Raw genomic sequence first — 26614 nt, forward strand, 5'->3', positions numbered from 1 at the left:
ATTCTCTTAGCTTTTGCTTGTCTGTAAAGGTTTTAATTTCTCCGTTGAATCTGAATGAGATCCTTGCTGGGTAGGGTAATCTTGGTTGTAGGTTTTTTCCTTTCATCACTTTAAATATGTCTTGCCACTCTCTTCTGGCTCGCAGAGTTTCTGCTGAAAAATCTGCTCTTAACCTTATGGGGGTTCCCTTGTGTGTTATTTGTTGTTTTTCCCTTGCTGCTTTTAATATTTTTTCTCTGTATTTAATTTTTGATAGTTTGATTAACATGTGTCCTGGCATGTGTCTCCTTGGATTTTCCTGTATGGGACTCTCTGTGCTTCCTGGACTTGATTGACTATCTATTTTATCTTCCAGGTCACTTATCCGTTCTTCTGCCTCAGTTATTCTGCTATTGATTCCTTCTAGAGAATTTTTTATTTCATTTACTGTGTTGTTCATCATTGTTTGTTTGCTCTTTAGTTCTTCTAGTTCCTTGTTAAACGTTTCTTGTATTTTCTCCATTCTATTTCCATGATTTTGGATCGTCTTTCCTATCATTACTCTGAATTTTTTTCAGGTAGACTACCTATTTCCTCTTAATTTGTTTGGTTTGGTGGGTTTTTACCTTGCTCTTTCATCTGCTGTGTGTTTCTCTCTCTTCTCATTTTGCTTAACTTACTGTGTTTTGGGTCTCCTTTTTGCAGGCTGCAGGTTCGTATTTCCCGTTGTTTTTGGTTTCTGCCCCCAGTGACTAAGGTTGGTTCAGTGGATTGTGTAGGCTTCCTGGTGGAGGGAATTAGTACCTGTGTTCTGGTGGTTGAGTCTGGATCTTGTTTTTCTGGTGGGCAGGACCATGTCTGGTGGTGTGTTTTCGGGTTCTGTGACCTTATTATGATTTTAGGCAGCCTCTCTGCTAATGTGTTGGGTTGTGTTCCTGTCTTGCTAGTTGTTTGGCATAGGGTGTCCGGCACTGTAGCTTGCTGGTTTTTGAGGGAAGCTGGGTCTTAGCATTAAGATGGAGATCTCTGGGAGAGCTTTTGCCATTTGATATTATGTGGAGCCAGGAGGTCTCTGGTGGACCAATGTTCTGAACTTGGCTCTCCCACCTCAGAGGCACGGGCCTGACACCCAGCCGGAGCACCAAGACCCTGGCAGCCACATGGCATTATATTGTTTCTCTGTCTTTTATCTCTTGCCTCTCTGAGCCACAACATTCTGTGGAATCCAGAATTATATTATCACAACCCAACTTCCCTTTGTTCAAGTGGAATGCATTGCAGTTCTCAGACTTCCCTTTTCCTTCGCTCTTTGCTGTCAGGGTTATGTACTGGAAGTCTTTATTTCTTTCAGCTTGGGCCTCTTGGTACCTCATTCTCCTTCCAGCCTGTTCTCATGCCTTTCTCATCACCTGCTGAGGCCTTTTTCTTTTCCTTTGTGCTTAGTCTAGTGTTACTTGCTCAAGGGTACTGAGTGCAGAGGCCTGGCACCAGGCACTTCAGAACAGAGTTCCTGGTGCCTCGATACAAGTCTTTTATCTGACATGTGTGTAAAAACTTGTCCTCAGTCTATGTCTTGCCTTTTCATTTCTTAATATCTTCAACGAGGAAAAGTTTTAAATTTTGATGTCTAATTCAGCAGCTTTTTTTCTTTTATGGTTCATGCTTTTATATATCTTAAGGTTACAAAAATTTCTCCTGTGTTTTTTCCCCAGGAGTTTTATAAAGTTTTACAATTTGATCTATGATTAATTTTTACACCCACACACATAGCGTGAGGTAAGGGTTGATGTTCCATATTAATATCAATTTTGCTCAAGCATTCTTTTTTGAAGACTTTAATTTCCCCGTTGAATTGCTTTGCCACTTTTGTATAAAAAATGGATCATATTTATGTGGTGCTATTTCTGGACTCACTTCTATTCTACTGATTTATTAGTTTACCTTTTTGCCAATAGCAAATTGTCCTGATTAGTGTACCTGTACCATAAGTCTTGAGAGCAGGTAGGTTGATACTCCCACTTTGTTCTTTTTAAAAATTATTTTGAATATTCTTTTTTTAAAATAAATTTATTTATTTATTTTTGGCTGCATCGGGTCTTCATTGCTGCACGTGGGCTCCTTCTAGTTGCGGTGAGTGGGGGCCACTCCTCACCACGGTGAGCAGCCTTCTCATTGTGGTGGCTTCTCTTGTTGCAGAGCATGGACTCCAGGTGCACAGGCTTCAGTAGCTGTGGCACACAGGCTTCAGTAGTTGTGGCTCGCGGGCTCTGGAGCGCAGGCCCAGCAGTTTTGGCGTGCAGGCTTAGCTGCACCACAGCACGCGGGATCCTCCTGGAACAGGGCTTGAACCCATGTCCCCTGCATTGGCAGTCAGATTCCCAACGACTGCGCCACCAGGGAAGTCCCTATTTTGAATACTGTAAGTTCTTTATTTCCTTATACATTTTGGAGTCTGATTGTCAAATTTTACAAAATATCTGCTTGGATATTGATTTATATTGCATTAAAACAATAGACTAATTTGGGGAAATTAATATATTAACAATACTGAGACTTCTCTATTTTTTCTCAGAAATACTGCTTTTAGTGTGGTAAGTTTGAATGCCTCTTGTTAAACTAATTCTTAAGTATTAATGTATTTTCATCTTTTGAGAACAATTAAAATTTTAAAAATTTTCAATTTGTCATCAGAATATAGAAGTGTAATTGATTTTTATATAATGACTTTGCTAAATTCATTAAGTAGTCTCATCATTGATGTTAGCTATAGAGTTTTAGTAGATTCCCCCTTTTTTCAGATTGTTGAATATCCCTAGTAAGCTGAGATTTTTTTGTTTTATTTTAATCAGAAATTGATCTTGGATATTGTTAACTTTTTGTGTGCCTGTTGAAATGATTGGTTTTTTTTATTGTGTTAATTTGATGAATTATATCAATTGATTTTAGTATTTTAAACCAAATTTGCATTTCTAGGATAAACCTATGTGGCCATAATGTATGATCCTTTTAATACATTACTGGATTTCATTTGTTAATGTTTTGCTGAGGATTTTTTGTAACTATGATATATGGGATATAGGTATATAATTTTCTCTTTTTGTGATGTCATTGTCATGTGTTTTTATTAAGATTATGCTGGCCTCATAAAATGGATTGAGAAATGTTCTCTCTTCCTCTACTTTCTGTAAGAGTTATGTAGATATTGGTATTATTTGACATTCATAGAACTCTGTACACCAAAACTGAACTGTATGTTGAGTTATAATACAAATCTGTATACTTACTGATTTTTTCTTAGTTGCTCTATCAACTAACTGCAGAGAAGAGGGCGTTAAAATCTTCAGCTTTACTTTGAATTTGTCTGTTTCTCCTTTAAGTTCCATTAGTTTTTCCATCACGTATTTTGAAGCCCTGCTAATAGGTTCATACACACTTATAATTTTTATGTCTTGATGAGTTGATCACTTTATCATTATAAAATATCCTTCATCTCTGGTAAAACTCTTGTCTTGAAGTCTACTTTGGTATTAATACAACTGCATCAGTTTCTTTATGCTTACAGTTTGCATAACTTATCTTTTTAATCCTTTTACTTTTAACCTGTCTGTGTATTTATATTTAAAGTGTGTCTCTTATGGTCATCACATAATTGGGTCTTGCTTGTTTATTCAGTTTGACAATCTTTACTTTCAAATGTGATATTTCTTTTGCATTTAATGTATGGAAATTATTGGGTTTAAGTATGTCATTTTGCTGTTTTCTATTGATATTTGTTGCCTCTGATTTTCATCTTCTGTTGCTCTTACTGCTTTACTTTTGTGTTAATCACCTATTATTTTACTATTCAATTTAAATTCCTCTATTAAATTTTTAGCTATACGTATTTGTATTTTCTTTTTTCATGGCTGTTCTAGGAATTACGTATACATCCTTAGTTTATCATAGTCCACTTTGAGTTAGTATTGTACCACTTCACATTTACTCTTTGCTTTATGTCACAGCATTACACCACTTTGCAACAGTATAAATCACTTACTTCCCCTCTCCTTTGTGTTATTCATATCTCATGTTTTACTTTTCCACACTTTATCAATCCCCTGCCCCCATGCAATAGTATATATATACTTTCTTCAGTTATCTTTCAGAAGAAGTAAAAGAAGAAAACATCGAATATTTTTTGTGTTTACTCACATATTTACCTTTGCTATTATTGCTTTTCATTCCTTCCCTTAGATCTGAGATTCAGTTTGTTGCCAGTTCCCTTTCATTTGAAGAACTTCCTTTAACATTTCTTGAAATGCAGGTCTGATGAGTTCTCTTTTCATTTATATAAAATTGTGGTTATTTTACATTCCTTTTTGAAGTATGATTTCTCTGGATATAGAATTCAGCATTGACAGTTTTTTATTTTTTCTTTCAGTACTTAAACATGTCATTCTGTTGTGTTCTGGCTTCCAATGTCTCTGAGAGAAGACAGTTTTCTTTGTCTTATTATTTTCCTGTATGCAATGCATTTTTCCTTCTCTTCTTACTTTCGGGTATTTTGTTTACTCTTTGATTTCCAGCTACCTGACAGTGATGTGCCTAGTTGTGGAACTTTTGAACTAGATTACTAAAATGTTTGAATCTGTATGTTGATTTTTCACCAAATTTGGGTGATTCTCAGGCATTGTTTTTCAAATATTTTTCTTCCACATGAACTTAACTCAAACACTTGGCTAAAACCTGAACTATGAAAGCATGGGGGGGAGTCCTTTTGTTTTGTTCTTTCCTCCTTGGACTCCAGTTACACATATTTCAGACAACTTGATGTGTTATCCTTGTCCACTGAGGTTATGTTTATTTTCTTTCCAAAGGTTTTATGTTCTTCAGACTGATTACTTTTTACTGAGCTCCTTCGAAGTTCACGGCCATCTCCAATCTGCTACAAAACCAATCGGCTGAATGTTTTAACTTCGAAGATTTTATTTTCAATTCTAAGTTTATTTAGTTTTTTAAATATTATTCTCATTTCTCTACTGAAATTATCCTTATTTATATTCATTATGATCACCTTTTCCTTTGATTATTTGCACTTATTTATAGTAGGTGCTTTAAAGTGTTGTCTTTTGCATCCAACATCTGAGTCATTGTGGAGCTAGTTTCAATTGAAGGCTTTTTTTCCTTGATGATTCACATTTTTCTTGTTTCTTTGTATATCTAGTGACTTTTGATTGTGCACTGGACATTATGGATGAAATGTTGTAAAAGTAATGGATTCTTTCATCTTCCTATAAAGAATATTGCTTTTTGTTTTAGCCCACAGTGAAATTACTAGTTGATTCCTTTGACTATATTGGTTTTATAGTTTTTTATGCTGGGCTTATTTCAGTTTTACTCTTAGTCTTATTTCTAATGTTGGCCCTTCTAAAGTTTTAATGGAAAACCTGGGGTGTCTTCCAAGCCCCTTTATCTTGGCCAGATTCAATCTCCTAACGCAGTCTCTACTGAGGTAGGCTTAAACCAAAATGTCTAATCAAATTTTTAGCCCTCTAGCTGTTACTTTTTCTAGGTTTCTTGGACTCTTGCCCCATGCTTTCATAGTTCAGGTTTTAGCCAAGTGCTTGAGCTAAGTTCATATGCACATTTTGGGGCTCCCTCTCTGTAGATTCCTCTTTTCTGGGGTTTCCTTCTCCATTTCCAGATGCTCTGGTTGCCTTGAATTCTTTCCTCTGACACCTCGAGTCAATAAGGCTTGTGATTTCTGCCTGAGTCCTTGATGCCCTGTGCCTCATAGACTTAGGAATACTTTCAGCAGAAAAGTAGTATAACCATGGATCTCATCCAGTGAAATTTCCTTCTTTAAAAAAATGAGATCTTGGGCTTCCCTGGTGGCGCAGTGGTTGAAAGTCCGCCTGCCGATGCAGGGGACACGGGTTCGTGCCCCGATCCGGGAAGATCCCACATGCTGCGGAGCGGCTGGGCCCGTGAGCCATGGCCGCTGAGCCTGCGCGTCCGGAGACTGTGCTCCGCAATGGGAGAGGCCACAACAGTGAGAGGCCCGCATACCGCAAAAAAAATAAAAAATTAGATCCCCTCCAGTTTCTTCCTGCTCCTGCTCACTCTCTATGCCTTCGAATAGTTGGTTTAAATTTTTTTTCATGAATTCATAATTGTTATTAGGTTAGTTCAAGTCTCTTACTCTGCTGTTATCATAACTGGAATCCTCAATATTGTAACTTACTTTTCCCTAGTGTAGTGATCTTTATGTTACTAATTTTAGTAAAATATTTTCTATTTGACTAACTCATATTTAACTATTACCAGTGCTGTCTCTTTGTTCATATATGAAATAGAGTTGTCAAAACATCTCATACAAGGTGTAGGGTGACAAAACAAGTGTGCATCGGAGAACCAGATTGTAATCCTTCCTCTGCCACTAACTAGCTCCTTGACATATAGGTACGTGCCTTAAGTAGTCTCAGCCTTAGTTTCTATTCTGTAGAATGAGGGAGTTGGGTTATATCAATGTTTTTCAAACTTAAAAAAAAAAGTCAGGACTCTTATTTTTTTCCCAACAGAATCTTATAAAAATATAAACTGTCTTAAAGCAAAACAGCCCTGATTGTACAGGGTGTATAGCTCAACCTGCTCAGTGCAACTACCCACATCTCCACTTTTACTGTGGGTGGCATTGAAGCTCCTTTGTGGAAACCCAGACCTCCACAAAGCATAGTCTGAAAAAAATCAAGGCTGATGATTTATAAAAATCTTTTCCTATCCTGCCTGAGTCCAAGAATGGCTGGATTATGCATCTAAAAATGTGATCATTTTTTTTTAGGATCTGACAGGGGCAGTTGTCAACCTTTGACCCTCCCTTCTGCTTTTACACTTTAAGCAACTTTTTTTTTTTTTTTTTAACATCTTTATTGGAGTGTAATTGCCTTACAATGGTGTGGTAGTTCCTGCTGTATAACAAAGTGAATCAGCTATACATATACATATACCCCCATATCTCCTCCCTCTTGCGTCTCCCTCCCACCCTCCCTATCCCACCCTAACCAACTTCTTGTTCTTATTTCTATCCTTATCCAACCACCCTAGGCAGACATTTGCCGTGGGTATTTGAGAAATCTGGTATATTAGGGATTCCTGCAATTGTAGCTAAAAGTGACACCCAGGTACCGTACCACCGAGCACAACCCACCCCCGCCTGTCTCTACAACCCATCTATAAGATATGAGCAGTACTTCCCTCCACCTAATTTCTCCTGTGTGGGTGGGAAGGAATTAATAAGCTTGGATCTTCACTGATCATGTATAAAGTCTTTCTCCCTCTGTAAAATAGCGGCAGTCAGGCTTAAGAAATCCTCTCTTTGCATCACCAGTTGGTGGTTTTGTTGCCTTAAAAGAAGCAACAAAATGAGCAGGTGTTGAGCGCTGCCCACATCCAGACAGCACTGCCAACTCTTACAGAGCGCTCCACCTCTAGGCTTGGAATCTCCTCCCTCTTGCGTCTCCCTCCCACCCTCCCTATCCCACCCTAACCAACTTCTTGTTCTTATTTCTATCCTTATCCAACCACCCTAGGCAGACATTTGCCGTGGGTATTTGAGAAATCTGGTATATTAGGGATTCCTGCAATTGTAGCTAAAAGTGACACCCAGGTACCGTACCACCGAGCACAACCCACCCCCGCCTGTCTCTACAACCCATCTATAAGATATGAGCAGTACTTCCCTCCACCTAATTTCTCCTGTGTGGGTGGGAAGGAATTAATAAGCTTGGATCTTCACTGATCATGTATAAAGTCTTTCTCCCTCTGTAAAATAGCGGCAGTCAGGCTTAAGAAATCCTCTCTTTGCATCACCAGTTGGTGGTTTTGTTGCCTTAAAAGAAGCAACAAAATGAGCAGGTGTTGAGCGCTGCCCACATCCAGACAGCACTGCCAACTCTTACAGAGCGCTCCACCTCTAGGCTTGGAAAAAATATAGCAAGGGAAGGAAGGTGATACAACCCACATTTTCAACTTAATTTTCTCCTATTCCAGCCCTTGTTTCTTTCATCCTTTCCCTACAGCAGCTCTAATGATGGGTTTTCAAGTCAGACCCTGCAAGAACAGGCATTCTTCCTTTTGCATGTAAATGCGAGGCTTCCTAGAAGGGTTTCCACATAGGGCACTGCCATGATGAGGAATAATAATAATCGTTAACATTTTTAGCATATGATATGTCAGGCATATGCTAAGTACCTTGACATGGTTTATCCCATTTAGTCCTCTCAACAACTTTAAGAAATAAGGAATATCAAAACAAGGACCCTGAAGTTCAGAAATATTAAGGAACTTGCTTAGATCTCAGACCAGCAAATGGAAGATCCCAGATTCAAACTGAGGTAGCTTGGCTCCAGATTCTGCACTCTTAACCACCCTAGCCTTCACTGATGTTAGACTGACAGGCAGTTTCTGCGGCACTGGGGCCCCGCCTTCCTGCCTCTTAATTGTGGAAGATGAAGATGGCATTTCCTCTGCCTCTCTTTACCAGAAAAAAAAATTCACTAAAAATCAGAGGGAGGGGCTTCCCTGGTGGCGCAGTGGTTGAGAATCCGCCTGCCGATGCAGGGGACACGGGTTCTGTGCCCCGGTCCGGGAAGATCCCACATGCCGCGGAGCGGCTGGGGCCGTGAGCCATGGCCGCTGAGCCTGCGCGTCCGGAGCCTGTGCTCCGCAACGGGAGAGGCCACAACAGTGAGAGGTCCGCGTACGGCAAAAAGTTAAAAAAAAAAAAAAAAAAAAAAAAAAAATCAGAGGGAGGCATATTCTGATGGCACTGATGTAGAGACTCGGTATTGATGGGTCTACAGATAACTCTCTTTTTCTGTCAAAGTCATGAACTTCCTGCCAGTGCAAGAAGCCCACAGTGGCAACTCAGTAATGTGTGAACTGGGATGGAGCTGGGTGGCCATGCATCAGAAAGATTGCAGAAGAATCTACTTCTCTTTGGTGGTAGATACTGCGGGAGTGTCTAAGATCTCCTGCATTCTGTGATTGAGTGAAATGGACAATCTCAACTTCAAGATGTATTCACATCCATGGCATTTGTGCAACTTTTTCTCTGTTGTTTTAGCAAGCTAATTAGATAAAGAGGTGAAGATTTTATTACAGATTTCCATCATGCTCTTTCCCAAGTGCGTATCTTGAAAGGGGTTTGAACTTGGTATTTATACAGTGTTTCAGAAAGTACTATCTTATTTATGTCTGAAATAAGTGCTACAACTTAGATGAGACTTTGTGATTTTCAAAGATTTATGTTGAATGAAATCCAGATCAGCTGTTTAGTTGTTGACACAGACTCTTACAAGGCAAGTAGCAGCTGGGATCTTTCAAAAAGGTAAGAGTCAAAATTTAAATTTGAGAAAATAACTGACCAGTGAGAGAGCTTGGAAAATAATGTGGCAAAACCATTGGCCTGGAAACCTGGAGACCTCCGTTTGGTCCTGGCTTGGTATAATATAACCATGGGCAAATCAGTTGGCCTCTTTGGGCTGTGGTTTCTTTTTGTGAAAATGAGGGAACAGGTAGATGCTCATGAAAATCCTTTCTAGCCCAACTTATGTGATTTTATCGTCTTAGTAACCAAACACAGTTGTATAGATTTTAACCTGGATTTTTTTCCTTGAAGAAGCAGGTGGTAGAGGAAGCATAATGTAGTCATTAATAATATTGACTTTGGAGCAAGACCACCTGGGTTTGAATCTTGGTTCCTCTACTTATTAACTGTTATGACTGTGGCAAATTACTAACCTCATGGTGCCTCGGTTTCCCCATCCGCAGAATGGGGATAATAAAGTATTGACTTCACTGGGTTGTTGTAAGGAGTAAATAAGTTATCATATGTAAGATTCTAGAACAGTGCCTGGAACATGATAAATGCTTTATATGGGATTGCTTTTATTGTAATAATAGCACCACTATTGATTTCTGTTGCTGCTCAGTTGTTTTTAGGAGAGATGGTAGGTTTCCTTCTTAAACAGAGAATTCCCTGAGATCCTTGGGGACTGAGGCTTAGCATAGCATGTGCAGTTGCATTTATAATCCCCCGAGGAGCAATGGGCCAGTTACACTGCAGCCTGAGTGTGTTCACTCTCACATGGACTGACTCTTCTTTCCACTACTCTTCTCTTCTCACAAAGGAAGCAACCTCCTGGCAGATTTCAGGGTGGAAAGGTAGAACCCTCTCTCACCTCACTCTGAAAAGTAAGCTAGATATGGCTCTAGTGTCCTGATGCAATGATGTTTGATGATATGTGCAGTGACTAAGAACAGAGGTTCTGTATTCAAGTCCCAGCTTTGTTACTTTGCTAACTTTGTTGCCTAGGGCAAGTCACTTAACCTCTCTATGCCTCTGTTTCCTGTCTCTAAAATGGGAATAATAATCATCATCCCTACTTCATGGTGTTGCTGTGATGATTAAATGGGATAATATATGCAAAGTCCCCAGAAGATGCCTGGCATATGGTATATGTTTAGTAAATGGGAAGCATTATAATTACTGTTATGATTCTTACATCGAGTGAGGAGAATCTGTGCTCTGTGGATGATCAGTGACTCACTGAAAAAAAATCAAGGACCACATACTGGTAAATTAATGAATTCTTGTTCCTGATTTTATACATGAGGAAATACCCATGGACTAACTCACTTAATTTAAAATTGATGACTTTTGACTATTTACATTTTTAAAAACTGGCCTAGTAATACAAATGGAATGGAATATCAGAGTTGGAAAAAGTGCCAGTGGATGTCTAATCCAGCCACTTCACCAATGCTTGTATCTCCCTGACTACCTCCCAGGTGCGTAGCTGGTCCTATACTCTAAAGGTGGAGAGAGTTTAGTTTTGGTCCTGTTCGTCTCTGGGTATCTTCCATATGTGATGGTCCATCCCATGCCAGAGCACTATGCCCAGCACGTTGAGACGTGAGGAGACTGTCCATTGTAATGGTATTCTGTTGAGACAGCAATGGAACCTTTTCTAACACTTAGCTTTTCAGGTCCTACCATGGGGCCGGTCACAGCCAACAATAGAATTGAGTGAGCTGAAAACAATATTATGCTCTTATGTTCATGGATCAGCTGCTCCATAAAAGAGAGAAACAGATTGAATGTTGGTGCCTGTCAGGTAGAAAGTTTGGAGTCGGAGAATTTTGATCTAGAAAAGACCTGGGAAATTATCCAGACATTAAAAGTGAAGATAGGGCTTCCTTGGTGGCGCAGTGGTTGGGAGTCCGCCTGCCGATGCAGGGGACGCGGGTTCGTGCCCCGGTCCGGGAGGATCCCACATGCCGCGGCTCGGCTGGGCCCGTGAGCCATGGCCGCTGAGCCTGCGCGTCCGGAGCCTGTGCTCCGCAACGGGAGAGGCCACAGCGGTGAGAGGCCCGCGTACCGCAAAAATAAATAAATAAATAAATAAATAAATAAATAAAGTGAAGATATTTCTTCCACAAATGAAGAAACAGGGTCAGAGAGGTTAAGAGACTTGGCCATATAGACTCAGCTAGCTAATGTGAGCACAGAGAATAAGAGTTCTTTCTGCCATCTCTCTCCCATTCTCTAGCAGAGTGATTAGAAACGTAGTCTCTAGAGACAGGCTGACTTGATTCAAATCTTGATTCTTCCCCTTCCTGGCAGTACGATCTTCAGCCAGTTGTAGACTTTTCTCTGCCTCAATTTTCGTACTTGGAAAATGGGAACAGTAATAGGGGTTTTGTGTGAGATATGTATAAGGAGCTTAGGACAGCCCCTGGCACATGAAAAACATTCAGTCCGTTATAATTACTAATTTCCAAAGCGCCTCAGGAAAATCAACTCTTAAGCCAGAGAATAAATGTTTTGGCCAGGCTGGTGTTTAAAGTATTTTCTCTCACTTAAAATATTGCTTTTTAATTTCTTCTTAGCCTCTGATTCAGAAGTGATCTTCAGGACCCATCTGTGAATTAACAACCATATCCTTCCCAGGAACCACTGTGTGACTTTTGGATGGAAAGAGGAAATCTTTAAAAAATAATTCCCCATTATTTATCGTTTCCAAATCGCATTCAGCAAATGTTTACAGAGTAGCCCGCCACACGCCTGGCACGGAGATAGTGCCTGGAGGGATGCAAAGGTGGGCGGTCCGATGTGCCCCTTACCTTCAGGGTATGTACAGGTTAGGTGGAATGGTCAGCAATTAAATAGTTAATTCTGCCACAGAGCTGGAGGGAGCACTGACAGGGCAGGACAGGGAGTGATTTTACAGCATGTGGAAGGAGCCTTAAATCCCTGCACTTGATTTAAGGGGTCAAGGAAGGACTCTCTGGAAGAAATGATGTCTATGCTGAGACCTGAATGGTGAGCTAGATTCTTGACTAGTCTAGACAGGGCTGGAAAAGCATATTCCAGGCACAGGAAACCATGTGTGAGTGTTGTTGGGGAGCGGGGGGGAGCGCTGCTCAGGGTTTTGGGAGAAAATACTGGCTATTCACCAATCTATTCAACATTTAACAAGTGTTTATTAAGTACTTACTATGCAGCAGGCATTGTTTTACATACTACAGAGACATCCGTTAACAAAACAGCTGATGTCTTTATTTTCATGGAAGTTATGGGGGAGAAGAAAGAAAGAAGGAAAGATGATTAGTACTGGGAACAGAACTGCTTAAGGTAGGAGGATGATCAGAGAAGTGTTTAGAATGAAGTGACAGTCAAGCTGAGACCTCAGTGGTGAGAGGAGCCAGCCAGGTAAACACCTGCGGGAGGGAGGGTTTCAGGTGGAAGGAACAACACAGGCAAGGGCAGAAAAGATCATTATCACGGCCTGCTGGAGAAACAAAGAGGACAGAGCAGTGTGCTGGGGTGGGAAAAGTAGTACGAATAATTTAAAGGGTCTTTGGGTTGAGTCATTGGTGCTGAGAAAGGCCTTTCTAATAGAAACTAGTTATTTATTAATTTTTTAAACCCATACAATGTGGTGCCACTTGTCAAAACTGGAAGTTTGGGGAAGATCTCAGTTGCTAATATCTCTTCTCTGAAGTGGGGCTTGGCTCTGTATGTTTTAATAACTGAGATGAGGCGAAGAGAGTATTTTCCGTCATCATCGACTAGAACTACACATAAGGCACATGGGCGGATTGCTATCCTGTTCACAATCATGAGCACATGCCAGCAACATAACAAATCAGCAGGATGTCCAGCTCAACAAGAGGGCTCATTATGTTAGTTAGGGGTGTCCCAGTGGTTTCTCTTGGTTCTAGCCGTGTACTTCTAATTCCCCTCCTGAGCTTTCTTTTCCTGTTTCACTCCTGTGGACTCAAATTTGTGTTTCAAAAGTGCTTTGAATTCTTTCTACCCAGGTTCAGTCTTCTTTGATCCAGACTGATTGGCCGTGTTCTTCTATTTCTCCAGATTATCTATCTCTGTTTTCTCATGGGCCCCGCAGGAGACTCACTGCTCTTGTTTGCTTCCAGTTAACAACTTTGGAGATGATGAGGAGCTGCCCACATCTTCTGACAGCGATGAGGAGGTTATCAAACAATTTGAGATTTCTGTGTCCCGGTCCCGGAGTTTCCGCTCAGGAGCATCTGAGAAAGGAAAGCAGACAGGACTGGAGCATAAACCAAAACCCAGCTGCTGGCTTTCCACCCACGAAGAGGCCAGCACAGAAGTGTCTACCTGCGAAGGTATTCTTTGCATCAAACCTTTCCTTTATCTAGACCAGGGATGTCTAATGGTAAGAATGTTTTTGAGTCACTGCACTTGCATCTAAGAGTCCAGAGAGAAAAAGGAAAAATAGAGCAGGACCCAGAGCCTGGGACAGGGCAAAAGGGCTGCTTCAAACCTCACAAGCAGCCTCATGCGGAGAGAAAGGATCAGAAGTGCCAAAGTCTTGACCCTCACTTGTGGGATCCCTTCCTTTCTCGTAGGTTACTGCTTTGTACATTTTGAACACTAATGACTATAACGGTATTCACCAAGCTTTATAAAATCTTGTTCCCTTCTGACGAGGGCAAAAATTTTACATAGCTGTCTGCTGACATTGCACTTCTGTGCCTTTCCTCCCATTTGGAAACGTAGAGTCTATTTTCCATATATCTATGTAACCTCAGATTTTTGAAGCCTTACTTTCAATAGTTTGTAATATTAAAACAGTAGGTGTGTTTTATCTTCCAAATAAAAATATGTGTTATAATAATATTAAATAACCTTTTTCAAACAACACATGCCCGGCACACCCTCCCTCATTCCCTGTAGTTTCTGGACCCCAGCCCGTGTGAGAATTCATGGGTCAGAGCAGGTTTTACTCCAGCCTCCATCTCATAGTAAGTTTACCTTTCACAAAGGGAGAGGAGGACGCCCAGAGGTAGGGTGAGCACAGCCTGTGACTGCGGGTAGGCCTTGTCAAGGGTCCTTCTCCCTCCCCACCGTGCACACAGAAGAACCTAGGAAAAGAACAGTATGATATTTCTTAGTGCTTTCCCCAGCAAAGGTCAGGCATCTCTCCAACTCCTTTATGTCCAGAACCCTGAACAGGCACAGGACATTGGAACAGGGAAGGGTCTGTGAAGTGTATTTGGTAAAAAGCCAGAGAAAATGTCATCCTGTCCACTGTAGTGACCTGGTCTAAATGACTGTGTTCTCTAATCTTCTCCTTCTTTCCGTTGGGCCTGTGGTCCGTCCAACCAATGGGGGCATAGTTGACCTTCCTTGTTTTTCAACACTTAGTAGTAGAAAGACAAAGAGGAGAGCGCAGAATTGAGAGGAGATAACAGAGAAGAAATTTCTGATTTGGTGATGTGGATGAGGCAGGCAGAAAAAGAACAAAGGGGGAAAAAAAGGAAAATAAACAAAAAGAACCCTATTTTTCAGCAGGAATATAATAATTTGCTGACCATCATGTAATTTTACTTGTTGGCATGGGCCGACGTAACATTTTATTGCTCTTCTTTTTAGCCCCAGGTAAGCCAGGAGATAAACTCCCGATGTAACCAAAGCATAGTAGCAGTAGCTAATGGCCCTATGTCATCTCCTCGCCCCCTCTCCTGTTTTCTCTTTCTCTGCTGTTACACCACAGCATTCCTCTCTCTCCACTGAGAGGGCAAATGTTAGCTAATGAAAGTTAATAGCAGTTGATCCCCTGTTTAATTCTAAAGCTAATGGCCCCATTTCCCAGAAGCCCAAGTGTCTAGATTTTGATTTATACAAATGGCTGCTGTTCTGAGAGTTCTGACAAACACTCTAGCCCTCACCCTTCCTGGAATTAGCAACAACTTTTGTCATAACTGGTGCAATTCTGAATTTTTTTGACAGATGGTGATAGAAAGGCTAATTTTTTCTCTATCGGACAGAGGAAAAAGTCCACTACATTAAATGAATTACCTGTAGATTTTGAAGAAAATCATCAGGATTTTCATAGGAATGATTAACTGTGTGCTAAATTTTAGGTTATCAAATGCCATGGAAATGTAATTTTTATTGCATGATTTTTTTTTCTGTGTCCTTTTTTTTTTTTTGGTTCATCTTTAGATCAATGAATTTGCATCAGCAGTAAAGAATAAGGAAAAGATTAAGCATGAACCCCAGAGAGGATTTGTTTTTTGTTGCCTTTTCTCTATCTATTTAGCTATTTTTCCCTCTACCTTAAACACAATTTTCTAAGATCAAATTTAATTGTAGACAATTCTTTCACTTCAAAAATGCATTCAAAATGTTGGACCAGTGAAATTCAAGGTCCAAACCCACGTAAAAAATCTTCATATTCCAGGCAAGTTCTTTCCTTTCTCACGTATCTGATTTACTGTTATTGTGCATTAATTGTCCCTGTATTCCTGATAATGTCAAAGAGGGTTTGAACCAAGTGATCTGAATCAGAAGTAGTACATGAGGTCTTTACGCACGAAAGGTGGGCTGCAGAATTAGAGCCCACTTATTGGGCTTTTTGTTTGTTTGTTTTGAGCAAAGCCTTATTTTTGCTTGTGAAATATTTAGTTCTTAGGGTGTTTCATAGAAGCTAGTCATTACCTTCCTGGTGTCATTTAAAACAGGTCAATTATCCCCAGAGTCTGTGCTCACTTTGTTTAGGATGGTGTATCAAGCAAGATTTTATGGTGTATCAAGCAAGATTGTATCAATAAGATATGAAGGGGATTTCAGGGTGATATATATATATATATATTTCAAGAGATTTATTGCAAAGAAGTGACTTATGCGATTGTAGGGGCTGTGTAAGCCACTGGAATACACAGCTCTGAAATCCACAGAACAGGCTGCTGGAAAGGATAGGCTGAAACTCTCAGGAAGGAGCTGAAGCTTCAGTCCATAGATGAAATTGCTTCTCCTCCAGGGATGCCTCAGTTCTCCCCTTAAGGCCTTTCAATGGACTGATTATGTAGTATAATCCCCTCTACTGAAAGTCAGTTGCTTAAGGGCTTTAATTACACCTACAACATGCCTTCACAGTAACTCCTAAATTACTGTTTGATTGAATAATTGAGGCCTATAGCCAAGTTGACACATAAAACTGACCATCACAGATGGTTAGCAAAAGTATTGGTATATGGGTGATGGAGGGAGAGGTCTGGGAGTGGAAAGAAAGTAATTGGATAATAGGTTTACACTCCATCAAAATGGGATATGAACTAAAAACGTTCCTGTACTAAAATAAATATGGTTGATGTGACATAATTATGCCCTGTAATTTCTAAGAAGCCAGGATACATTTCTCGACAACAGGCAGTTACTTTTCCATATGTGTTTAAGGTGACGTGACCTTCTTTAACTTAAAGCACAGGAAGACTGCTTTATGTAACAGTGAATCACCTTTCCCCTTCCCCCTCCTTGCAACTTGACTTGGCCCCAGATTTGCCTTTCTAATTCATTCCTTGCTTGTCTGTCAAGGAAAATGGTTTGTTACATTAATATAGTTCTTATGTTTTTCAGTTATGAATAGCTTTTCAAGGCTTTAATGTAGCTTTTGAAAATTCCATTATTACTGATCTAAGTATTATCACCGTAGGAGTTGAAGTCATGAGACAATTTTATGGGGGTAATTTCTTGGCAAAGTGAGATTTTGTGCTGAGATCCTGCTGGGTGCTACACACGTTGATGGATGACCCACTGTTTAATAGGACATTTTAGTGTTCGTGTATGTGAGGAATGGATGGGCTAATTAGAGCCTGAGAAGAAAATTCTGCTTTGTGTTATGGGGTTTTTGCATATGGAATATCCCTTGTTCTGTTATTTTCTGTGGCCTTTTTTTAAGGGTGTTTGCCAAATAACGGAAAATGTGAATGTAAAGATGTTAGGTGCCCTATGACAGAGCTTCCAAGAGGCCTGAAGTGAATTATTAAGAATAACAGGGCAGATGGGGAACATCTCAATGGCTTGCCATGGTTTGGCAAAATCCCAAATCAGGAGTCTGAAGTTGTGCCCTGAAAACCAAGTCTTCCCAAAGATGTTTTTATATGGTCTGCATAGGGTGATAACATATTTTAAAATTTGAGTGTTTATTGTAGGTGAGTCATATATTGTCTGCTAAACCACTGTCACCACCACTCCATATTGCTGCACACCTGGCTGTTTCAAATATTTTTTATCTGCCTAGCCTTTAAAGGTATTTGAGATTTAGTAAAACCCACTGGTGGATAAAGACTATGCAGTATATAGATGTGGCTTAGCGCCTTCAAGGACGTTATGTTTTAGCTCAGATTTTAAGACCAACTATGGGAGCGATTGCTATCATACAGTGTGTAAATAAGAGCTGAATTTACCATATATACTTCGTCATCCTCACTAATCCTGTCTATATCTCTAATTTTCTATCATCCTGGGATGGGGCCCACTGGAGAAGAGTAGAGGCCCAAGAGATAAGACATCCTTGGCTACTTTCTGGATGTGGAAGCAAGTTAGGGTGAGAGCTGTTGCTTAGGGAGACCCTGTCAGTTTTTCCTTATTATCTGAGGGTAACCTGGACACTGAGGAAGAGGAAGGGGATGAACAGAGAGAGAATAGGATGACACGAAGCCTGAGAAAGACACTGAGCCTGAAGGAGTCAGGGAAGATTCAGGAGTTGTCAGGGCTTTGGATGGACAGGAAGGAAAGGACAGGAGGGAGGGCTTGAGGACTGCTGTGAACCAAAATACACAGCTAACATTTTCATGGACCTGTGAGACCACAGTGGTCTGTGAGTTGGGAGGTAGTAGCAAATGGGATTTGCTGGGTTGGTTGAGGCCAGACAGGTAAGCAAGGCTAAAATTTGTGAGAGGGCTGGTGGTTGCCAGGCAGATATTATTTCATGTGTCCACAATGACTCTCTGATGGCTTTTATCATCATTTTATAGATAAGAAAACAAAGGTTAAGGCAGTTCAAATGTTGTTCAAGTTCTTAATGCAGAGCTAGGATTTAAACTCAGATCATATGAATCCAAGTCCAGTGTTCTTTCCATGGATTAAGTAGAGAACTTTTTGCTTGAGAGAACCACTGAAGCCTTTTGAGCAGAGGGTGATATGGTGAACATGGAAGAGAGATGGAAGAATGGTAAAGCCAGGAGAACATATGATCTCTATAGCTGATTACTATTCTTGCTTTCTAGATTCATCCCGAAGGTCTTGTCATTAGCTCCAACCAAATGCTAATGTGTTTATTTTATCCACATAATACTCATCCTTTATACTCATATTATTATAAAGCATTAAACCTTCTTGTACCCTACATAATGAACTAATGGGTTTCGATTTTATGGACCAAATTTATCTACCATATAGATGAAAGTATGTTTCTGCAGGTGTTGTTTAGTGAGTTTGTTTTTGCAGACTGGATTGGTGTAGTTGTTACTGCTCATTTTCTCTAGGTAAAAAGGTGAAACATGGTAATATATTTGAAAGAGTTTCCTTTTTGCAAATTTAGGTTTGGATGGAGCCAGCCAACTGACTTATTCTGAGAATCTGTCTTATGGTGAAGATGACCCCATCTCTGCCCACTCACAGCCCCCTTGTGAGGTGGGGGACACCAGGCACCATGGCACATCTCCCCAAGAGACCAGCGTGGTCCGCAGCCTCAGCCGGCAGTCCACACAGGGCAGCTTGGAGATGGAGACCGCTTTTAATAACCGGAGATTTGAAGATTCCTATGCCACTGACAGCTCCTCCGTGTGGAGTCCAGAGGCAAGTTGTTTGTTTTCCATTTCTTTCTTGCTTGAGTATTGTGTGCTCTCTGGTTGGTCGTTCTCCTTCCCCTCCCCTCTCCCTTCCCTCTTTTTCTTCCTCCCCCCTCTTTCTCCCCTCCTCCATCCCTCAAGAAAAAAATTTCTCCAAGAAGGAAGCATTGCTTTGAAGAACAAACACCTTAAGAGCCTTTAATGGAAATATATTTTTTGTTCACATGACCAAGGCCCAGCCCTTATGTGTACCAATAGAAGAATCATATATAAGTGGAATCTATCAAAATGGAAAAATAAAAAGAAGCATGGTGGCAGAATGAACCCAGCAACAATCAGGCTTCTTTTTTTATATAATGGGTTTTCAGTTCTTTAGGGAGACTGGATTATTTCCTTCATGGTTTCAATTAAATGGAGTTTATTTTTATTTACACCAAATCTTGAGTTATGATTCTTTGAATGTGAGAATTATTTGAAAATGAAACTAAAATACAATGCCCCTGCAAATGAAATTATAACAAGATATCATGAGGAAGATCTTGCAGTCTGAGCATATTTGTTAGCTCCGAATCGAATTGAAGATCTAGGCGATGGCATTAGTCTATCATGACCCTCTGGCCATTGACTTTGCTTTTTGGATAAATCTCTGATAAAAGATGCGTCGTCTACATTTCTTTTTCAATTGAAACGTACTCCCGAATATGCCTAAACATCCAGAAGTATGACTGGAGGTGATGATGATAGAAACTCCCATTTTTGAGCAATTACTCTGTGTCGGGCACCGTGATAAGAATTTACAAACATTGTTTTATCTTACAGGCACTTATGGTTATTCTTTATTAGCTAGACCCCTCTCATTATGATTCTATGACATTAAGAGATATTAAATAATGGTGTCTAATACCTACTTTGAAATTAATTTTGATGAAATAAGTCATGTAACTATATGAAACTTTAATTTGTGCAAATAGAGGAAGGAGAAGCGTGGATGGATTTTGTTCGCATCAGTCTGACTGAGAAAATAAACAGGATGAATCTCTTATTAGGACCGGGACTGTCATAAACACCAAATGCTCAAATGCTTCTCCAAATCAAGGAGAAGAAAAATAATCACAGATAGTTATGTTTCAAAGCCTGACTGCTAAGGCACTGGGGCAGGTAGAGAGAGCATAAGGAGATGGCACAGGTGCATGTGTGCCTGGGTGTTGTGTTACTGCTGAGGACCGGAGATGGCAACACAGATAGGTGGTTTGTGGCTGGTTGAAAGCAAACCTTCATACAGAGACCCTCAAAGCTATCAACCTTATACGTATTGTAAAAAAAAATTGTACTTCCCTACCAGTTTACTGCCAAGAGTCATATCACATCCCACACACTAACATTTAATGTTTAAAAATACTATTCTTTTTGGCTCTCACCACAAAAACAAAACAGAACTGTTTACCTGCCTATTGACAGTCTCTCCCCTTGATAACTGTACCATTAGCCTTGGAATTGCTTTCTCTAGGTAACCTCCCATTTGCCTGCCTCATGGAGCCTTAGTAGAAGATTTGGTGTTGAGGGCACTAAATGTTCTCAGACTCCAAAAATACCCAGACATCTCTGTGTGCCCCATTCAACCTCCTATCTATTTTGAGACAAAAACTGTAATTCGGTGCTCCTACAGTAGAACCTCAGATGCAGCTCGGAGGCAGTTCCCGTAAATGCCTGCTTTGCAGGCTTAGCTCGCCTTTTAAGAATTGATTTATTTGCCTCTTAGCTGTATTAAGAAGCCTGTCTTCCCCTGTGTATCTGGCATCGGGAACACACTGTGGGTCTGTTTACAGATGACATTGTCATCTGTTTACAGATGACATTAACACTATCTTGCTAAAACAGAAAGCCTTTCAGTTTGATAGAAAATCTTTATATCTTCATGGGTTTTGACAATGTGGCACAAGTATCCCCATCTTACAGAAAAACCCAGGATACGAGAGCTAAAGGAATCATTTATTTTGCCTCAGAAGGGAACTGGTCATGCAGTGTGACTACCTGTTAGGCTGATGGGTTTGCAAGCACTACTCTTCTCTGCTGGAAAAGGCTGTCGACTTTTTCCTGCAGACCTAAGGCTTGGCAGGGAAGACGATGGGAGGGTGGCTGGTGATTTTGAGTGCACAGAGAGGCAGCTGTCCCACTTTTCATCTCCGCTTTCCACTGATTAACTGATTGGCCTTGAGAAGTTAATTAAAATCTGCCAAATGGGGATAAAAATGAAGAGATTTTTGCCTTGCAGGAAGGTCAGATGGATTAGTGGTATTAACAGTACCCGCAAGAGGAGCGCCTTTAGTTGCCTGGTGATAGGTAGAGTGTGTTGAAATAATTAATTGCTATAAAAATATCAGCCTTCACAAATCTTGGTCTCAGATCAGCCCAGGAAGGGGCCCCGAAGCCCAGTTTTCATGGACCACAGCTTGGATTGTCCCCATCCAGAGCCTGGCCATTGCCTGGAGCGGTGTCTGATTCAAATTTCGTAGGACAGGTATTTCAGACCCTTTCCCCAGGACTTCACCACAAACCTGCAGGTGGAGTGAGCATTTATCTGAACAGAGAGCCTGATAGATAAGTGGGAAGATGCTCATTAACTAGGATATTTGAACCTTGGTGTTGAAGTTGATGACAAAACTAGGAACTGTTAGTTAATATCAAGAGCAGGGGCCTAAAAGGATATGAAATTCAAAGTAGTGTGTGTTTCCAACTCCCAACTTCCAATAAGTTGGAAGTTTCCAACTTCCAATAAGATGTTTCCGTCTTATTCCCTCTTCATCTCACACAGTTACTATACTTATAAATAGCTAGGGTGAAAGGTTTGTGGGGGAAGAAGGTAGACATCATGGTTCCCCGTAAAGCTTGGAACTTTGAGCATTAATACTGGCAAATCCTGGGTAATTCTGGCTGGGCATATGATATTGGGGGCAAGGAGCTAAGTTATTTAGCCATTCCAAGCCTTAGTTTCCTCTCCAATAAAATGAAGATATTGAAATACCTACCTCATTAGGTTAATATGAATGTCTAAAAAGATAATGTTTCTTAGCTGGATTTCCCAAAAGCAGAGCCTGCTTTGTTAGGACATGCAATGCCAGGCGACAAGAGTGAGGCAGGGAAGGGAGAGCCAGTATGAGAATGTCTAATGGAGTTGGCTACCACTAATGGTGACTCATGGCTTGCTCTTGTGGAACCATACCTTAAGAAGCTGTATAAACTAGTCTCAGGACATCTGTCCAAGGGGGTAACAATTTATTACATGGGGTATTAACACCACCCACCCTGCCCCCCCACTCTGGACTTCATATACATGAGTGCCAAGCAGGATTCTGTAAATTTCCAAGCCTTGACATCAAAGGAGAGGCCTGTGGTGGGAGCTGAGAGTTACCTTGCATGGGAGGGAGGCAAGACTTTGTTGGATTGTGCCAGGGAGAAGCCACTTAGAGCCCAGACAGCCTGTAGGGGAAAATGGAACAGGAGGGGAGGCCAAGAAGTTCTGAAGTGCATAAGAGTGGGCTTTTACAGTCCATAAAGGGTTTAATGTGGTACTTGGCATAAGGGAGGGCTTAGTAGATGTTAGCTGTTACTACTTATGGTCCAGCAAGCAATATAGAGATGACCAAAGGTAGGCTAAAATAGATGGGAGTTTGAACGGAAGACTGTGACTTGATTTTTGAGTTGGTCTAACTCCTTGGAGACTTGCTTCTAATATTATATCTACACTAGTCAGTTGTATTCAGAAGTCTCTATAGCAACCACTTTTATCACTTGAAACTAAGTACCTCTGAATAGAAACACTCACACATGAATGCCTACTCAGAGGAAAGGATGTAAAAAGCTTCCCTTATTTTGCAAGAAGCCTACATTTTCTTGGTACATTAATGTGCATCTTAAAAGAGAGGGCAATTATTAGATGTCTACTATGTGTCAAGTCCTTTAATTTTCACAACAACCTTATAAAGTAGGTATCATCCCCCTTTTGCTGTTGAGGAAAACAGAAAGTGAGAAGGATTAAATAATTTGCCCAATGTCCTAAAAGTTGTAAGTGATGGACCTGGGGTTCCTAAGCATGTCTCATTCCAGAGAACCATGCACTTTCACCTAGATCTATGGGAAAATTTCATTGATGAACATGCATTTTTGAAGTATATCATTATATTTTTAAAAATAAAGAGTTCTTTGAATTAGCAAAGTTGGTGTTCAATTACATAAAGAAGAACTGCTTCTGATTTATAATAAGAATCAAACCAAAGTTTAGTTATGAGTAAGAGGCATGCCTTCAGAGGAAAAAAATCAAATTATGTTGACATTAGTAATAGTTTTTTAGAGGGTGGTTCATTATAGTAAAGTAAATAGTTCAGCTCAGTTTTCTCAGGGAGGTCATCAGATCTCACTGGCAGAGGTGAACTGCTATCTAAAAGTGTATTTCATAATGAGGGGCTGTGTTTGAAAATAAATAGCATCAGTCCAGTGATGGGAATAGGTATCTATGGAGGCTGGTCTGAGCCGGGTATTTTCCCACATCTATTAAAACCTCACAACAACACTCTATCAAGCAGGTACCTTGATGCTCATTTTTCAGCTGGAGTACAGAGAGACTGGCCTGTTTGGCCATGGCCAAAAAGCTAGTCAATAGTAGAGTTATGATTTCAACCTAGGTGTTCTGTCTCCAGGGTTTAGGATACCTTCCTAAACACTTGCTACTCCAAGAGTGATTTGAGTCCAGCTGGACATCCTTGTGGCCTGAGAAATGCAGAATCTCAGGCCTGACCCCAGTCCTACTGAATCAGAATTCCCAGATGATTCAAGTCCACTCGAATGTTTGAGAAGCTCTGCCCTGAACATTTTCTAACCCGTAGATTGAAAATCTACTGAAGGATCACCTGTCTGTGACCCCCATTAGGATCCTTATCTGCAGGAGGTCCTGGCTCAGAGAGCACAGGCCCAGGCTGAACCATTTCTCCTGGGGACTTGAGGAAGTTACCTTTTGGCAGTTGCATAATTGACTAGTTTTAGACTTAGTATCTCAGTTGGTTTCAATGATAATGGTCAATTGTGCTTTTTTGAGAGGCAGTATAGAGGAAAGCACTTTGCAAAATATAAAAGCTTTGTTCATTCATTCCAAAAGCATTCATGAAGGCTTACCATGTGCCCAGTGCTGTACCCTCAAAGAATTCCAGTCCAGTGGAGAGAGAGACCAGGAAACAGACCTTTCTAATGTTTAGGGATATATGGTAACAGTCCAAAAGAATGAGGTTCTGAAGGACCACAGAGGGGCATCATCTTTCCAAGATGTATTAGGCATTGTTCCATTCCTAATCTTTCCTTCTGTCTGCAACAGGAACAGGATGGAATCAATTTTCAAGTGCCATCTGGGGTCCCGGAGCCCATCTCAAAATGTGGTGGCCTGGATGTCATCTTTGAATATAGAGCTGCCAGCCAGAAGCTCACAGTGACCATTGTAAGAGCACAGGGCCTCCCAGATAAGGACCGAAGTGGCATCAACTCCTGGCAAGTGCATGTCGTGCTGCTGCCCAGCAAGAAACAGAGGGGCAGGACGAACATACAGAGAGGGCCCAACCCCATCTTCAAGGAGAAAGTCACCTTCGCCAAGCTGGAGCCCAAAGATGTGGCTGCTTGTGCTGTCCGCTTCCGCCTGTACGCCACCCGCAAGATGACCTGGGAGAGAATGATGGGTGAGAGGCTCTTCTATCTCAGCCACCTGCACCAAGAAGGGGAAATGAAAGTGACTCTGGTTCTGGAGCCAAGAAGTAATATCAGTGTGAGTATGTTAAATGGTGCTGCTAATGATGTACTACGTTTGAGGATCTGGAATTGTCAGCCCTTGATTTAGTACATGCAGCCCGTGAATTCAAACACCTTAATTTAATTTTCCATTTGGCTCTCCTCATCCTTCTGAGACATGATTTGCACTTCACGGTACAATGGGTTTTCTTTTTTGTGTGTGTGCCCGTAGTCGCTATAACCTGACGGATGTGTTCCCTGTCCATTTTAGGAAATGACAGCAGCATTGTGAAGGAAGGCACGGGGAAACTGGGAGAGGTTTTTTGGCCTTCTCGTTAGTTGATAAGTGGTCCTACCATCCATCCCCCTGTCCTGACCCCAGCATGCATCATGATGCATCTCAGAGATGATGGGACTTTCAAGGTGAGGTCCTTAACAGTTATGCCTACATAGGCTGCATAGGAAGCCCTGAACTCCAGCCACTTCTAAGACCTTCCATTCATATGACTGGGCTTCTCCCATATGCCCCATCCTCTGTGTCCCTCAGATTTCAAAATAATACAGCACAGCTTTTATGTCTACAAGATGGGTAACCCTCTCTTCCCGTGGGTTATATGTCATCCAGTGTGAGGATCTTTTTTAAAAATCACATAAAAGATTGGGTAACTATCTTGGGCTGTTGGACAAATCAGTCATCCATTCCAAAATGTTTGCTGAGTACCAATTATATGTCAGGTGCCGTATAGGCAGAGGGGATGCAGGAAAGACCAAAACAGGTGATGCCCTCACGGAGCGTACAATCTGGTGGAGGAGGGTGACAAAATACAAACTGGGGTAGGCAAAGAGAAAGAGGCAGAGGCTGCTGCTGCTTTAGAAGGTCAGAGAAAGTATCTTTCATGTGGTGATACAAGAGAACTCAAGGAATCGAGGGAGCCAGACTGGGTGCCATGTGGAGGACAGGGATTCCAGACAGAGGGGCTGGCATATGCAGACATCAGGAGGTGGGAAAGAGCTTGACTTGTCTGAGGAAGGGGAAAGGAGCCAGAAAGTCCAGAGTGCGATGATGGGAGATCCAGCCACTTACATTTTAAACAGATGTCTCAAAATTCATACCTCCAGACTCGAAATCCTGATTTTTGCCTCACTAAATCTATTTTACCTGCAGTCTTTCCATCTTGGTTAAAGGCAATCTCATGCATTTAATTGCTCAGGTCAAAAATCTTAAAAGTCACTTGTGACTTCTCTCCTTTCCACCTGAAATCCTACTGGCTCTATCTTGAAAATCTAACCAGAGCCTGACTCTCGGCTGGATTACTGAAATGGCCTCCTAGTCATCTCCCTGCTTCCGCCTTTGCCCTCTATAGACTATTCCCAACACGGGGGCCAGAAGGAGCCTTTTAAAACATAAGCCAGATCATGTCTCAACTCTGTTCAAATCCCTCTTTTTTCTTAAGCTCTGAGTAGAGTGTTTCTGAAATCCTGGGAAACAGAAGCCACAGGAGGTCAGAGGAATCCTGCACCGTAAAGCATAAGGATAGGTATTATTACACCCCTGTTTCTCTGTGCCGGGCCCTAGGCCCTGTGCTGGGGGCACAGAGTTGAGTGGGGGAAATGAGCCAGTGTGAAAGAACCTTGAAGGTAAAAATTCTCCCATTCACCAGTTATTTGTTGAGCATGATTATAAGCAACACACTGGGCTATGCCC

The 26614-nt window shown here is 41.1% G+C and overlaps 1 protein-coding gene across 2 annotated transcripts in view; it reads left to right on the forward strand.

Annotated features, from left to right (window-relative positions):
* Positions 1–26614, forward strand: part of SYT16 (synaptotagmin 16) — a 127989-nt gene that overhangs the window by 79259 nt on the left and 22116 nt on the right. For both annotated transcript variants that reach the window (XM_028496098.2, XM_024117666.3), the window contains 3 exons: positions 13459–13671; positions 18894–19150; positions 24506–24946. In XM_028496098.2, the coding sequence (XP_028351899.1) occupies positions 13459–13671; positions 18894–19150; positions 24506–24946 (911 nt within the window). The remainder of the gene's footprint in view (positions 1–13458; positions 13672–18893; positions 19151–24505; positions 24947–26614) is intronic.

This window comes from Physeter macrocephalus, chromosome 11, assembly GCF_002837175.3.
Source record: "Physeter macrocephalus isolate SW-GA chromosome 11, ASM283717v5, whole genome shotgun sequence".
In the NCBI taxonomy this organism is placed as follows: Eukaryota; Metazoa; Chordata; class Mammalia; order Artiodactyla; family Physeteridae; genus Physeter; species Physeter macrocephalus.